Genomic DNA, 16,791 nt, shown 5'->3' with positions numbered 1-16,791 from the left:
AGTATTATTATTTTTTCCTTCCTGGGGTTTCGTGCAGGGCTATTTTGGTTCCAGGGATTGTTTTGGGCCCACCAACCAAACGTGGGTTTCCTGCGGAAATTCCACAGAAGTACCAAGAATTAAAAAAAATTCCGGCAACCAAACATAATCAATCTAAATTAATCATTTATCTCTAAATCGTCCAGAGAAAATATTTTCCCAAGAAACTTTTTTTCCATCAGAAATGTTTCTCTTGCAATCCAAACTATGTACTCCTATATATACCAAAAAAAACAAGAAAAAAATGGGAGCAAATGTTAGATTGATCCAATGGTTATTATCAGGTTATAGTATGTTTCCGACTTTCTGTACTTTCCACCACCAAATCAACGGTTCCGATTACAATCCTGGGTTCATCACAAATGACGCAACCTTGGGAAAGTTCACACCAACATGCTCGCCACAGCTCGAGTCTACAACTTGAGATGTCCTTCTCCTCCCACAATATTCAATCAATGGAAAATGGATTCACAGCCTAAAATCGGTCGTGGGTCTTCGAGAAGTTCTTCTTCTCCCAAAGCAGATTTACGAGGTGATGCCATTAGTTTAAGAGAATGGCAGGGTTGGGGCACTTCCTCTCAAATACCCACCATGGTCGTTGACGTTATCGAAGATTTGAAGCTCCTGGAGAGAGACATGGATGCCCAAATGAGCTTTGGAGGCCTTGGTGGGAAGCTCCAGGTAAAACCCTAATACATTTCCTCTTTTCTTTTGCTAAATTATTCCTTCTGTATTATAATGGCATTTACTGCATTTGATGTTGATTTTCCACCAAGAGCTTAGAGGGTGTTTACTGTATTGGTTTGTTCATGAATTCAAAAAAAAGTGAATCGCTTCTGCTCTCTAGAGGTTGGATGGTTTATCGGCTTTATCGAATTCTTACCTTTTTTTCGCATCCTGAAATCGTTGGTTGGTGTTAGATGTTGTTGTGAAATGGCTAGGTTTATCAGTTATAGAGTTGAATGATTTTTTTTTAACCCGGTATTTATCTTGGAACCCTGGGCGGCACCTTAAATTTTATTGATAAGAAAAAATAGTTACAAGAGGAGGACATAAAAACTCACATCTAACCAATCAAGATACATGAAGGGAAAAAAAATAGCAACCCCTTTAGATAGGAAACAAGCAATATTTATTTAGTGTGAAGGGATACATGATTGGTCGGATCTAACACCTCCTCTAGAGTTTTTAGGGATACATGATTGGTCCCAGTAAACTGCATTAATGTTGGCATCACAAGCATGATTGGAATTGAATAAGGTTTTGATGATGAATCTTTGGATGGATTTGGTGAGAAATCTTGGAAATACATGCGTTAGGCTAAGGACAATATAGGTTTTTAAAGTTTGGTGTCTAGAAGCTCTTTTACCATCTGTATCTGATGGGAAGTGAATTACCATTTATTAATTCCTAAACTTATTGTTACAGTAAACCCTTGATAAGGAGAAATGGAAGAAGATTAGATGAGAACTTCGAATAATCCTTAATGGTAGCCTCATAGTGCCTGTTTAGATTGTAGCCTGTTGAAGATTTCTGTACTTGTTGAATATGAAGTGATGAGATTCAGATCCAATTGTTATTTATATCAAGTACTTTTTTATTTCTGAGTTAATATAGGAACCTTGACTGTTCAATCTGTATAAATTTGCTGTTATCTCGTTCTCTCGATTGACGATTTATCTGGTGTAGGATCCTTGGTTGTCTGGATATCTTATTTTTCTTGCACATGCTTTTGCAGGGTAATCTTAAAGTTCAAGAGGATAAAAAACACAGAGCAAAATACCAAGCTCTAACTGATTCTGAAAAGAAGCTGCAATTCTTTGCTGCTCGGCAAATAGCATGTCGTTTGCTTGGGAGTAGAGGATACCTTTGCCAGAAGGTATTCTTGTACTATTATGAAAATATTATAACAGCTCTTTTTGGGGTTTCCAGATTGTTTGCTTTATGTTTTGTTACTTGAGTTCTTTTTCTTTTATGAATTTCTTTATGTTTACTCCTTTAGGGTTTCTTATGTAAGGCAACCATGGTTGATGGCATTATGATATATGATGTAGCAAGTATACAATGTAGCAACTAACTTGTTCCTGATAAAAGAAGGGGACTTGAGATGGGAAGCCAGGGAGAAAAGAGCACAAACTATGAGATAAGAGGAGAGTGAAAATTCATGAGGTTTGGAAAGAGTAACCATACCAACCTCTGGACTTTTCTCCTTTGGTATTTATTCATATCATACTTCAAGAAGTACACAAGTGCCATCCATAAGTTAAATAAAAGGGAAATGAGTAATCTGTCCATATACCAACACACATGCTTAAAATAAAGAAAATAAACTAAAGCAACTGGTAAGTTTGCAAAGGCAGTTTTTAAACAAGTTAAATATTAACTTGTTCATGGGTTCATTTTGCAAGGTATGGGCTTTTTTCTTTTTAAATGATTGCAAGTTATGAGCTTCTGCAAGTTTTAATCCAAATATAGGATCTCTCTGGTTAATGGCTTCCAAAGAGTCCCCAATGTCCCGTTTGCAAAATCTCTAGTCCAAATAATCGTATTTGCAAATAAGGACAGATTTTGTGGGTATCCAAAGAGACCCATAAACAACTAATACATTTTTGTCAAGGTCAACTTGTTGTCGTGAAGTCCGACGTTCAAGCTATATGCTCCTAATAAGCAAATATTTGATAATATTTGGTTACAATTACTTTAGTTCTTACTTTTTCCATCTTGTGATTATCTCCAACAGTGAAATCTCATTGCATTTTGAACTTTTTTTTTCTTCATTTGCAGTGCTGGCTTGCTTCGGAAGATTGCATGTGTTCCAAACTGGTATCCTGCTCTTTATGGCATGGGATACGATTTTGGTTGTATATGCATCCAAAGGTACAAGTGTTTCTACCCATTGCACAGAAGTCTCAAGTAACACCAACTTTTGTTCTTTCCTTTCGATGAGACATTTTTCAAACATTTGTTCAATTGACATTCTCTTCACCACAGGATTTTCTGCGGCAAAATAATACCGGAAAGTTGTTGTGGCAAACTTTTGGAATTCAAGCTGCATCTTTGTGCCTTTATGGAATTCGTGAACATGAAGAAATCATGTGGAATGCATTCAAGCTTGCAGGTTTAGATGAATCTTAGTTATAGTTTTTATCTTTCACAAATGGAATGCATGAATTCATGAGAATGGCAAAAAGGGCTTCATAATATTGTTCGTCAGATAGAAGTTTGTTCTTTAGTAATATCAAATCAATGACTATTAGCTTTGTGGTCTATTTAAGAATTGTCATACTCATGTGAAGAATTAAAGTAATTTGGCCAAGACATTTTTTTTTCTGGATCTAGGTTAATTTGGTCATGTCCAAGCCAAAGGTTTCAGGGCAAGGCATTCTGTTTCAATTCCATGAGAGCAATGGTTTCTATTAACGTATTTAATTGGGATATGGATATGTGGGGTTGGACGCTGTGACATAAAGAGACTTTAAATACAGATATATCTGTAGAATTGGAAAAAAACAACAGAAATAAGTAAATCCTGGTAAAGAAAACTATGAAAGAAGGTATCGTAGTGCCCAGCCATGTGATGCAATGTGTCTATTTTGATTGTCGCCAAAATGGCCGAAAAAACCTTGAAAGGTTCTGTCCTTGTTACATAGTGAGAACTGAACAGGGTGAGTTGTAATAAATCTCGCTCTTATTTCATTTTATCTTATCCTAAAGATCTGAGCCCTTTTTGATGGATAATTGAACACATAAGAGCTGTAGTAATTAAAATCTTTCATCAGTAGGGATCTCAAAAGAAGCAGTAGTGCAGTTTCAACATGCTTACTCATCGAGTTTACTGAAATCTCATCTGAGAATCACTGAACTCGTCCGTGGCATGGACTTTTGCACAATTCCATTTCTAATTTACGGGCAGATATCAGCCTATTGAAGAGCTTGAGCCCCTATCCCAGTTGGAAGGTTCTTTGTCTTGTGGCCACAAAGTCTCGGGTTCAACACAAACTTGCCCCTCAAAAGAAAAAGCAGCCTCTTTAAGTCTATAGGAATAGGAAAGGTTCGAATATCTCAGCCACTATGTCCAAATTCTGTTCTTGAAGGGATTAAATCCTCATGCGAATCCCAAACTGATAGAGGTGGAGTGCTGAAATGAATAGAATGAATTCTGTAAGCCAATGAATGCCTCTGCTCAAATGAGCAAGTGATGGAATAGCAAGGGGCCTTCTGAACCATACCAGCTACTGGAGTCTTCTTGTTGATTTTTACTTTATCTAGGTGGACATCACTTATGTTGTTATTCAAGTATGACGACGCATGCATCAACCAAAGGAGATCAAAGTCAGGAGTAATACGGAGAATATTGTGTTCTTTTTTGATAGGCAATCAAGGTCTGAGGTCCTAATATCAATATTACATACTGGGGTGCTTAAAAGCACCATCATAGAGGAATTTAACTTTCAAACTTCCATCCGTTTCAAGTTCCTTTGCATCATTTATGTATAAAGTGTGGGCAATAAAACAATCTTGGAGCCGTGAGGGGCATGGTGGGCAATTCGAAGGATTTTAGACATATGGTATGTCAAAGTGCATGCCACCATGAATTTCTTGGTAGTTTGAACAATATGGGAATATAACCTGTTGAGATGTGAAGTGAGTAAACATTCTCACTCAAATTGGAGGAAGAAAGAGAGTAGAAATAAGAATCACGTTTTTGGGGAGGAAAGGAGAGTCAGGATCCCCTTTATTGAGTGTATGTGAATCTACATAAAAGGCAGGATTTGCGAGTATATGTCAACCTGATGGGGAATATGTCTCTTGCAGTTGGAGTTCACATGATGGGAAAATCTCTTGTATATACTCATGGTTCACTCTTTCGATACTCGATGTCACATGATTTGGAATACATATCTTCTATTCACTCTTTCCACACTCATCACATGTTGAAAGGGTGACGTCTTCAACAACGTAAAGGTGTTGTTCTTATTTTTTTCTATAAATAAACCGTGAGTATATCTACCTTTTATGCATCGAAGGATTCTCTTGGCTATCTCAAGTGCGAGGATTTTGGTTCTTCCATCTATCTACTCACTAGTCCAATTCTGTAGAGAATATCCGGTCTTGTGCATTTCAAATAGACTTCCGACCAGGCTTTTGGATAGAGTAGGATTTGCTGTGTTTCCTTCATCATACTTTGACAACTTGATTCCACAATCGATGGGCATGCTTACTGCCTTGCAACTATCCATCTTGAATTTCTTGATTACTTCTTTAGCATACTTCTTGAGAGATAAAGATTCCTTCATCAACTTACTTGACTCCTATGCCTAGAAAGTATGCTATAAGCCCAATGCCCATCATTTCAATTTCACGAATTATTGTTTTTTGGAATTCCTTGAACATATTTGTGTTATTTCCTGTGGATGTGAAATCATCCACATAAAAGCAAACAACCAGCATATCTCCAGTTTTATTTATATTGGTAAGAAGAGTATGCTCAAATGGGCATTCGATAAAACCATTTTCTTGAACCATATAAAACCTTCTTCAATTTTAAACCTGACATAATCCAGTGGTTGCTCCACATAAACTTCTTCAAGAATACCATTGAAAAAAAAAACATATTTCACATCCATTTGAAAAAAATTCCATTTATTTGAGTCCCTAAAGTAATAATCAATCTTATAGTTTTCAAACAAGCAAAGCGAGCAAATACCCCATCACAGTCGATCTCGGTCCATTGGTTGTATTCTTTAGCCACCAAACTGGCTTTGTATCTCAACTTCACCTTTTGCATTCTTCTTTATTTTGTACACCCATTTCACTCCAATGGGTTTCACCCTTTTCGTAGAGTTGTCAACAACCATGCATCAATTGCCTTGATTTCTTTGTCCATAGCTTCGTCCCATTTTTTGTCTTGCATGGCATCTTCAGACGCTATTGGTTCACAATCGACAAAGAGACAAAAAAGTATTAGATTATTAATATTTTCAGTTCTTATAGATTTCTTATATGCCCCTCATATTTTGTGGTCATTCACTTGATGAAGATGATGTCTATGAAATGCCATGAGCTGATAAAGGTAGAGATGGGGGCAGAGTGGTTGATATCTGTCACTCTTCAACTACTTAATCTCCTTCTTCTACTAGATAGAAGTCATGTTTATCTTAGGGGGAATTAGAGCAGCCATTGATGATGTCAATGGCAAATTTAGAGTTGGATTCCATCCAAATGTCTGTGATTCCATGATATTTTGCCAACCCAATTCCTTTTTGATTGTGTGCAGCTCCAGAGAATAGATTTCCTCTCCAGGCACACATTGGGAGAAGATTACAAGGGCCATACCTTCATGATTTCTGAGAAAATCTTAATGGCATAGCTTACCTAAATTTCCTTTTGTATAATGAGATGTAACACCATCTGTAAAACATTTGGTCAATATACAATAGCAAGATAGCAGTTCCGCACTGTAAAGGTCAAATAGTAATACTCTTGACAGCATTAACAAGGGAACCAGCAGCATATTTAGCATATCAGACCTAGCTGCACGATCCTGTTTTAACCTTTCCTATTAATTCGATCATTTGGTGTTCCACTATCAAAGAAAGCCCTTTTTATGGGTGATTTTAGTCTAGCATCAACCCCTCCAATTGTGGTTTCCTTAAGTGGCTTGGATGCTATCTAGAAGCTCTATCACTCCTAATGTCACTACCTTTTGCTTTGGTACTTAATCCTTAGTCATTGCCATCTCGAAACTTTATAAATCAATAGAAATAGGTCATTTATTGTTTCTTTTTTTCTTAGCAGCTACATTAACGGTTTTGCTCATACATCTAACATCCCTTTTTAGTGAAGGATTCATCATATTCGTTTCATGTTTTTGTGCCATCATTTTTTTCTCTTCTACTCAGCTTGTTTTTCGTTCACTCTCATGTGCTTTTCACATTGAATTTTTTGGTGCATTTTATTTTGGGGTTGATACATTTTAAATGTAATTATTGTAAAATTGGTCATTAGTTTGTGCCATTTATAATATGATTGGATTTTACCGAATTTAACTATTAGCTTGCCTTTCTGGACATGTCAATGTAATTTGATTTCTAAGGTATTTCAGGAAAAAGCATGGTTTGGTGCCTTTATCCTAATAAGAATGCATCTGCCAAGTCAGTTCAGGATATCTGTTTTCATGAGTCATTGACAAGTTTAGAAGGCCAGTCGCCAGTGGTAAGTCCTATACTCATTTTGAGCTCTCCTTCATGGTTGAGACTCTTACGTTTTTCAAGGTAGATATGTTTATATAAAGTATAAACCAATGTATCTTTCTGCATTTATGCATGTGTTTTTGCATGCCATTTCATAAATTAAAATTAATGCATTCTCCTTTCAATTTGATAGGGTTTAACTTTCATATTGTTTCTACTACACAGACATGTGGAGATAACGCTCTGAACTTTATTCTGATCGATGGTACTTGGAGCAATTCAGCTGCAATGTTTAGGCGTTTGAAGGTAACTTCCAAGTTTCAGTTGCTGTTTTTGGACATCAAGATGCATTCTCTCAGAAATTGTTGCCCTTACAAGATTATTGTAGTGTATTGCTCATCAAACACTCACAGCTGCTCTCTAAACAATTAGAGTGTGGAAATCTCTACTGGCAAAACTATTACAAGGTGCCCTTAGTTAACAGTTATAAAAAGAAAGGCATTAAAAACTTTTATCTTTAACTACTCCACAGAAGGTACATAATTACAACTGCACTTCTATAATATGATTAAAAACTACTTTTGCAATTGACTACTTTAGTAAGAACTTGGAGCGTCTCTGCTTTTTTTTTTTTTTTTTTGGGGTATTGAAGCTACATGTCTCCCAGTGGTGAACTTTGTCTCAGCATAAGTATGGCCCTGGAATTGATGATAAAGCAGCCATCATATTGGAAAGATAGAATATGAAATAGTACCATTCAAAAAAAATAAAAATGAAATAGTCAACTTATTTTTGGATCGTCCATGTCCAAATGCTTATTGTTAAAGGGAAAGTTGTTTAATCTCTATCACCAGTCCTGGGTAAATATTTCACATGTTTTTCATTCTATTCCATTGGACATAAATATTTGACATATTTTTCGTTCTATTCTACAATATGCAATAGTGAATATTTTTGGATCTTCCATGTCCAGATTCTTATTGCTGAAAGGGGATGTGGGTTAATTTCTATCACTATTCTTGGGTAAATATTTCACAACAATATGAAATAGTCAACTTAAATTGCACTCACTCTTGCTATCCTTTTCATATGATTTTTCCTTGAAATGCCTACCACTTGTTTTGTACGTAATGTTCCTAAAATGTGCACCCACTATAATCAAATTTCACACCTTTACCCTCTCTGTTGACGCTTCTTTATCTATTTGCATAGCTGTTAACTACTAATCAGTAATGTATAAACCAGTGTTTAAAAAAGCGGATTTGACGCGGAACGCGGATGTGGTGAAACGCGGAATGTGGCCGAGGTAAAAAGGAGTCGACTCGGGTGAGTTCCTTGCCGAGTCAAGGAGTTTTTAAACACTGGTATAAACATTTATTAACATATTGTGAAACAACTAATTACTCCAGAAGCTTATACTGTAAGAGTTGGTCTTATTTAATCATTTATACTTCAACTCTCCTCCTCACGTGTGGCCCCTCTTGTTTGAGTTGGCTGTACACATGGATTTTTAATATCAAGGCGTTGTTGGGTTTTGAACCCAGAACGTGCTGTGAGGCAATATCTATGATATATGCCGTACGAAACAACCAATTACTCCAAAAGCTTAAGCTGTTAGAGTTGGTCTTATTTGATCATTTATACTTCAATACATAATATCAGTAAATAAGCGTGTAACATACACTGATCACATCTGAAATTATGGCCCATCAAACCCAAGGGAGTAAGTCATTGGAACCAATTCTAGAACATGGCATCTCTTATCATCTCATGGGGGCGGGGGCCATTTGCTTCTACCAAAAGGACTACGTGCCTTTCTCCCTATAAGAAAGTAAATAAAGCTGAAATGCATTAACCTTCCATTCAAGGGTCTACATTCTCGTGTTACAAACTTACTGACAGACCAAAGTTTGGTTTGCCTGCAGGAGCATGCAAACTTATTGTGGGGAGAAGACCTCCCTTGTATTTCTCTCTCCGTGCCTGGTGTTTCTACGATGCATAAACTCCGGTGAGACATTTACCGGTATTCCCTATATTATTCTACCTTTATCTGGTTCTATCTGTTGTTCTTTTATGAAAGTAGTTATGTTCTATGAGCAGGCCCCAACCGTCATGGGATCGTACCTGTACATCAGCAGCTGCCATGGGTCTTCTCTCAGAACTGCACCTTCTCCCCGAATTCAGTTCGTATGGATTGGATAAACAGGCTGAAGCAGTGGAGAATGCACTGGATGTTTTGCTAGACGCACTTACCGCTCGACGCCTGCGAATGGGCCGGTCTATCACACGCAGGGAGAGGCACAATAACATCTAAAACACTCGATATTGTTTCCTTGGATAATTCTATCATGTATTCTACGAGAGTCCAGGTAACTTCTGGTTCCATTCATCTTTGTGTAATTAGTATGTATTCTGGTTAATAAAACGGAGATTTTGATCCATTGACAGGAGCCAGAACTCGAACTCTTTACGTGACTTGCATGATCGATCCAATACAGAATTGGTAAATTTAGAGTCGGAATGAATATCAAGCTGATTTATCTAATATCAACTGGTTCAGGGCTTGTTTGGGAGTTGCATTTTTTTGGGATTTAGTCGCTTGTGCTGCCCAATTCATGAATTGGATGGAAACTGATCAGTGAATTCACACTGGAGGTGTTTATGTGAGTGAATATCAAATTTCTCCAGTCATTTCAGATGACAGATGTTAGGATGGTTGAGATGAAATCATATCCATGATTCCTGGAGGCATCAAATTGCTATGCTTCTTACTTATATATCATGTATATCGGGCCCACCTTGATTGATATGAACCGTCCACATGGTGGGCTCCACCTTGGATTGTCCTGGCAAAAAATTAACCATTTTAACCATATATTCAATGGCTCTTTGAGATATCAAGCAGAAAAAAATCATCGAAGCTATAAATAGAAGAAGGTTTTACAGTACCTCAAGGCCCTTTCATTCTTTCTATCTCGACTACACCCAGACATGCACGTAAATAACCAAGATTTTTAATTTTTTATGTCTTTTCAAACTCTAATAATCTAATTTCATACTATAACTCAAAATTATATCTAATACGTCTATGTTTCCTGGTTTAAGTATTCGAGGGAGAGATTTGATTTTGACACCCACGTCAAAAGCTTCATTGATGGCCCACATGCATGCTGTCAACATGATTCTCACTCTCAAAGACTTATTCATCTTGATCCTGAAGGAATTAGAAAAATGAAAGAATCAGGATCAGATATGGTGAACTGATCGATGACCACAACCCCAGTAGTAGCATGTTATTGGTAACACCTTGATCGGATCATCATTCAGGCCATGTTTGGCAACCATGAAAATTTATTCCAAGGAATATTTGTGGGGTGTAGAGAAGGGAGAAAGGAGAGAATTGAGTGGATAAAGCATAAAAATCCCAAAAAAACTAGTGAAAAATTAATATCCATTTAGAATTCTCCCTTTCCTGCCTTTCTCTCACAACTGGCTCCACAAATATTCTATGGAATATTTTTTCCCTGGTGGCCAAACATGGGGGAAATTGATTTGAAATAGAGTGATACAGGTCTGATTTCGATTGGAGAAAAAGGGTGTTGGATTGGTCCCATTTTCAATTCCCCCTCCATTGATCTAGTTTGCAAACACATCCCACATGTGTCTGATGATCAGGACCGTTGATTTGATTTGATTTGCTATCCCACTGTGATCAAGTGGATCCCATCCCAAGGAGGATCTGGACCAACTATCGTCCAAGTCCCTCTCTCATCCGATGATGGGCCCATAAGACCTCTATTTGCCGTTGGATCTGGACCCACCTTATCACTTACCCAATGCGTATGCGCCTGGCTGGTACAAGGTGGGCCATGCCCGTCCACGTTCATCACGACGGTCACACACAAAACACGTGAGGAGAGCGATTTTAACTTCTCGGTCGAAAATCACAAATTCTTACCTGCTCAGTCACAAGTCACAACATCGTCTTTCGTCTTCGTGCAAGCAGTAGGTAAAACCCTAATCTCATTTTCGTCAAACCCTACTAATCTTTTCCTGCTTTCTCTGCCCTTACAAATTCTAAGATCAGCTAATTAGGGTTTCCTTTTGTTGAATTTATTTTCCTCACAGTTGAAGAAGAGAATGGGGGGAGGAGGAGATCATGGACACGCAGAGGCTGATTTTAGGACCAAGGTATGGAGCATGAGCGGAGGCCCTAATTGTAGGCCTAAGCACTGGAAGAGAAACACCGCCATAGCTATGTTTGGCATCTTCCTCGTCTGCATCCCCATCGCCATGGTATCCGCCAAACTCGAGGTTAGGGTTTCTCTTCCCTCTCTGTTTTTTTCTCTTTCTTGTCTGTCTTTTTATTTTGATTCGTCTATGTATTTGAGCATGTAAATCTTAGCTTTTGACAGTTAGTTTGCGTTAGGTTTTGCGTGCAAAAGGATTTGCTGTTGTAACTTGTGAATTAGTCTTGTTGATTAGGGTTAGTTGGGCCGGAACCTCACTTTAGACACAAAAGAAGTAAATTAGGGTTCGGGATTTTGCATTTGATCTCAGATCTTCTGTTCCAAGAGATGGAATTATGTGGAAACTTATGTAGGTTGGAAAATCCACATCTTGTTGCTGTTTCATGAGATAATTATGGTCTATTTGGGGGTACACATGTTGTACTTCCTGTTTCTTTTGATTCATCTATGTATATGAGCATTTAAATCTCAGCTGTTGACTGTAAATTAGGTTTAGGTTTTGTAACTTGTGAATTAGGCTTGTTAATTAGGGTTAGTTCCACCAGAACCGCACCTTAGGCATAAAAGAAGTAAATTAAGGTTAGGGATTTTGCATTTGATCTCAGGTCTTAGTACTCCGAGAGATGGAATTACGTGGAAACTGATATAGATTTGGAAAATCCACCTTTTGCCGCTGTTGCACTAGTAAATTATCGTCTATTTGGATTTCTCCAAATCCGACATGGGACTTTCAGATACACATCGAGCTGTTTTAAGTAGTTTAGTTCTGATCTGTTCTGATATCCACAAATGGATTGGTCGCGAAAAACAGACCATAAATGTGTATGATCAGAGATTTTTTAGAAACTTTTCAACTTCACTCCGCTCAATTTTACTACCTCGTTTCTCTGCCCAAAATTGCTTTTGACTCCAAAAATTGTGTTTGTGTTATAATTTGTTTATTCTTCTCACATAATTATATACACAATCGATTTTGCGTACAAGCTTGCTTGATTTTTATGTCCTCAATGTCTTTTGGCGGATTTCATGCATTCAATCTTGAGTTCAAGCGTTTAAAGATATTGGATTAATCCTGAGAGAATTGTTCTGTTGGGTTTTCTGCCACCATTGCTAAAATATGTATGATTAATTGTGTTTATGGTATTTGAATGTGATTCCTTTTTTTTTATTTGATGAGAACTTGGGTACTCAGTTACAAATGTTCCATAGGTTATTTGCTTTGGACACGTGGTTGCTTTTATTCCTCAACAAGCTTTCCTTTTCTTCACATCATTTCCTGGTCAGAGCAGTTGCAAACTAGTTTGCCCAAATATTCCAGTGACAGAATTTCTTTCCTCCTGCATTGAACAGAGAAGGCTTCCCGGTTCATTACTTAAAACTATCATCCATGCTGATCTAAATTCACACTACAATAAATCCCCTATCAGTTCAATATGTGATCAGGCACCTGGTGATATCTTACACGATATTTGTAGTTTACACATTCCTTTATGTTATAGTGCCTATATGATGTGGGCTGGGTCCCTGTCAAAGAAAAAGGGCTACACTAGTGGTACGGCAGTTAGTCATTTTCTTCATTCTTTTGAAGTAAGGAATGTATGTACCTTTGTAATGGACCATGTTAAGAGGCTTATTAGTGTGTTCTAGGGTGCGAGTTATGTAACAAATAAGGACGAGAGGGCTGCCACATATTGAAGTTGCTAAGGTGGGAGCTACCAGTGGGCTGCCACATGGGATAGAAGTTGCTTGACACCTCATCTAAAAAACTTGCCAATTAACTTGCAATTGCATGTGGGCTGCCACCTAAGCTTGGACAACTGACCCACTCTAAAAGATTCGCGCTTGCCTATAAATAGGCCATACCATGATGCAATTTTCAGTTTTTTGGGATTACTACCTGAGATAGGGAATGATCTGCTAGTGGGAAACCCGGAGACCAATTTCTCAGGTTTGCAAAGGATTTCAAGACATCAATTCTAGCCTCATCATCTGAGGAATTATTTAGAGATGATAAGCTGTGGCTAGAGACAAGAGGGGTTGCAGCAGTGAGTCCCATTGCATCATGGTGGATGGCAGCAATGGGATGAGTTGCTGGGTTTGCTGCAAACATGGTTTTAAATTTCGGCCGAAATATTTCAGTTTCAGCAGAAAACGAAACGAAATGCACATAGTTTCGGAAAAGTACAAAATTTCGGCCGAAACATTTCGGAAATTTCGGTGAAACGTTTCGTTGAAGTAGAAAATTTCACGGTGAATTTTTTACAAGATTTCGTACCGAAACCGAAACGTTTCGGTTTCGCTGATGATCGAAACCGAGATTTAAAACCTTGGCTGCAAAGGGGAGAGGTGCGACATGGTGGAGGGGATCAGAACCCTGTGGGTTCTGAATGAAATCTCCCATAACCTTAGTTAAGGTCAAGTTAAACTTCTTCAAAAAGAAATAATGCAAACAATAGGGTTCTGAATGAAATCTCCCATAACCTTAGCAAACCCTCTATTGCCGGTCCTTAGCCTCCCACGATTTTGGTTGTGGGAAGGAAGGCTTTAATACGTAGGTTTTTACAAAGGGCGATGATATTTTCACCCCCCCTCCCCCCCCCTCTCTTGCAATACGCATTCTCCCTCCTTTTAACGTGATTTGACATAAAAAAACGTTAAAGTTGCCCACTGTTCACGTTATAAGGGGGGCGAATGCATACTGCAGAGGGGGTGAAAATATCATCCCCTTTACCAGACATAAAAAAAAAAACACTTTCCTATTTTTTCTTTCTACCCAATTCGTGGTAAATAAGGAAACTTTCCCAACAAGTTAAGTATGTAATCAAGCACCTAGTGATATCTTACATGATATTTGTAGTTTATTATGTGATAGTGCCTATGCTATATGCTTTTTTGTGTGCTTCCTAATATCGCCATTGACCTAATATTGGTATATTTTCTTGCAGCAACGACCTCACCATCCTGTGCGTCCTATCCCTTCGCAGCTCTGGTGCAAAAACTTTGGAAAGAAGGAAGAATACTAGTGCACTTTGCTATTTGTGGAACCCATCACAGTTAGTACTTCTTTTGTTTGCTGTACCTGTTAACAGCAAAGGATCTGTTCTTTCTTCCATGGATGTGTTCATTTAAGATTTGAGTGCTTGAACTATTGCCTGCTTGAATTACTTATCCCCAAGGGTATCCTTTAAATTGAATAAATCCTTGACTGTAACTATCCATCTTTGACTGCAATATGCATCACTTTCAGGCAAGTGTGAAACAGCTTTTGTATGGTCTGAGGAAAGATAAATTTTAGACAGAAGGAAGTTTAAAATATGGGCCATTATGGAACATCATATTGTTTACCATCCTTGACAAATAGAGCCAAGGCCAGGCTGTGGGTGACCTTTTATGCCAAAAATTCAGCTCATTCAAACCCCATCCTCCTCTCTCATCTAGTTTAGGCAGTGATCAATGACAATGGTTTATTCTTTTCAGGAAAATAATTAAGAGGCAGTCTTTGATGAAAAGAGACACTCATAGCCGTTGGATACAGTTGTATTTGAAGTTGTCTCCGTGTGTTTGGATGCATCGAAATTGAATTAATTTGTTGAAGAGACCATTGCAATCAAAATGCCTCTAAATCTGGCTTTTTTTAATGAAAACCCCAATCCATTTGACCTCTTTGATACATTTAAGCTTGAAATAATGATGGAATGAATAATTCATTGATCAAATGCATGGTGGGTTTAGGGTGGATTTCCAATAGCCGAGATTTTAATGATGGGTTGAGTATAAGGGCACGGTTGGTTGGCAATACTGAAAACTTTTTCATTGGAAAGCTAACTTGCCATCTTCTTCTGAGATTTACATCAGAAAACTCTGAAAAAAATACTGGACAAAACAGTTGGTACTTTTCTCATGTTGGTTTAAGATTTTCCATTCACTTTGTTAGACTATGCTCTTGCTCCAAGATAGGGGTGCAACTTGGGTCGGACTGTGTTTGGTTCGGGTCGAGGTGTCTAGTTGACCCAACCGGCATCAAAATCTGTCATTTAAAAAAAAGGGGAAAATTACATTTACACCCCCTCTAGTTTCTGACACATCCACTTTCACCCCTATAGTTTAAAACGTGACAAATACACCCCTGTAGTTTCAATTTGTATAAGGTAGGCCCCCTCAGTTGATGGTTCGTCCACAGATTGAAGGGTTAGGATGTTCTGATGGAGCTGATTTTTTTGGAACACCCTATCTATGTCAGGGCCCATCAAATGAACGCTTTGGATAATCCAAAAAATGTGGGCCCATACCCGAATCCAAACACTACCAAAAACACAGTGGGCCCACATTGTTTGGATGATCCAAAGCGTTCATTTGATGGGCCCTGACATAGATAGGGTGTGCCCAAAAAATCAGCTCCATCGGATTATCCTAACCCTTCAATCTGTGGATAAACCGTCGACTGAGAGGGCCTACCTTGTACAAATTGAAACTACAGGGGTGTATTTGTCACGTTTTAAACTAAAGGGGTAGAAGTGGATGTGTCAGAAACTAGAGGGGGTGTAAATGTAATTTTCCCTTAAAAAAACAAACAATTTTTTACCGTGTTTCTATTCTGTGTTTTGGGATTTGCTAGCGCCCATTGCAGAAGGCATTTTGCGGATGGGCTGTCTCGTGTGAGAGCAACTACCTCATGAATTAAGACAAACACTTGTCAGCAGATCTTGGCTTATTCATGAGGTGGCTGTTCTCACATGCAACAGCCCATATGTGAAATGCCTTGTGGGATGGGCGCTAGCAGATCCCGTGTTTTTAGAACATCAAAACCTTTGGAAAGATATCCCCTTTACTGGGTAGACCCGACCCAAATTGGGAAACTGGGCTCAGGTCGGGTTCAGGTTGAGATATTAATTTTTTGGGTTGGGTTGTGTTAGTCTTCATCGGGTTGAGAGTCGGGTTAACAGTTTAGAGTTTCGGGCTGGCTTCAACACGATCGGAAATAATGAATATGAATGTTGGAAAATTATTTTTATTTGAAGATAATCTGAATTATAGGCTAATTTCTCAAGTTTATCTGCCTATGTTCCTCTAAGACTCCATTTTGTTGTTTTCGCATGACACGAGGTGATGTGATTTAGCAGATAAATCATCTCCAACCCCTTTAATTTGTAGAGGTATAAAAATGGATGGAGCAATCGGACTGTTTGGATCATCCTAGGGAGATGATTTTTGAGGCACAGACTATTTAAGTCTAGTCATAATGATTGGAACAATGCTACTTGTCCCCAACCTGGCACGGCCTGTAGTTTTGTAGAATAGAAGAGGGACCT

The 16,791-nt window shown here is 38.2% G+C and overlaps 2 protein-coding genes across 3 annotated transcripts; both read left to right on the top strand.

The window, feature by feature from the left end:
• The first annotated feature begins 300 nt into the window (after positions 1-300).
• Positions 301-10,007, top strand: LOC143847526 (DTW domain-containing protein). The gene is made up of 9 exons (XM_077356395.1): positions 301-720; positions 1,778-1,918; positions 2,824-2,916; positions 3,031-3,157; positions 7,145-7,254; positions 7,458-7,538; positions 9,158-9,240; positions 9,333-9,601; positions 9,681-10,007. Exons 1-8 carry the CDS (start codon positions 433-435, stop codon positions 9,544-9,546), a joined length of 1,137 nt encoding a protein of 378 aa, XP_077212510.1. The 5' UTR covers positions 301-432; the 3' UTR covers positions 9,547-9,601; positions 9,681-10,007.
• Positions 10,008-11,092: 1,085 nt separating this feature from the next.
• Positions 11,093-14,698, top strand: LOC143847525 (uncharacterized). 2 transcript variants are annotated; one of them, XM_077356393.1, is made up of 3 exons: positions 11,093-11,241; positions 11,361-11,546; positions 14,428-14,698. In XM_077356393.1, exons 2-3 carry the CDS (start codon positions 11,373-11,375, stop codon positions 14,503-14,505), a joined length of 252 nt encoding a protein of 83 aa, XP_077212508.1. In that variant the 5' UTR covers positions 11,093-11,241; positions 11,361-11,372; the 3' UTR covers positions 14,506-14,698. The 2 variants fall into 2 exon arrangements, with proteins under 2 accessions (XP_077212508.1, XP_077212509.1); XM_077356394.1 differs by having other exon boundaries at positions 11,134-11,237.
• The last annotated feature ends 2,093 nt before the right edge of the window (positions 14,699-16,791 follow it).

The sequence above is a fragment of the Tasmannia lanceolata genome, unplaced genomic scaffold (genome assembly GCF_043159265.1).
Source record: "Tasmannia lanceolata isolate RefF3 unplaced genomic scaffold, GAP_Taslan_0.1 ptg000015l, whole genome shotgun sequence".
Lineage (NCBI taxonomy): Eukaryota > Viridiplantae > Streptophyta > Magnoliopsida > Canellales > Winteraceae > Tasmannia > Tasmannia lanceolata.
Note: the sequence above shows the minus strand (reverse complement) of the source record. Positions and strands in the feature narration are given on the sequence as shown.

What these genes read in the sequence shown, in the direction of transcription:
- LOC143847525 (XM_077356393.1), top strand. Translation starts at nt 11,373, where the DNA reads ATGGGGGGAGGAGGAGATCATGGACACGCAGAGGCTGATTTTAGGACC. An exon ending in TGGTATCCGCCAAACTCGAG is followed by an intron (nt 11,547 to 14,427) that starts GTTAGGGTTTCT and finishes ATTTTCTTGCAG; the next exon opens with CAACGACCTCACCATCCTGT.
- LOC143847526 (XM_077356395.1), top strand. Translation starts at nt 433, where the DNA reads ATGCTCGCCACAGCTCGAGTCTACAACTTGAGATGTCCTTCTCCTCCC. An exon ending in GCCTTGGTGGGAAGCTCCAG is followed by an intron (nt 721 to 1,777) that starts GTAAAACCCTAA and finishes ATGCTTTTGCAG; the next exon opens with GGTAATCTTAAAGTTCAAGA. An exon ending in TCTACGATGCATAAACTCCG is followed by an intron (nt 9,241 to 9,332) that starts GTGAGACATTTA and finishes TTCTATGAGCAG; the next exon opens with GCCCCAACCGTCATGGGATC.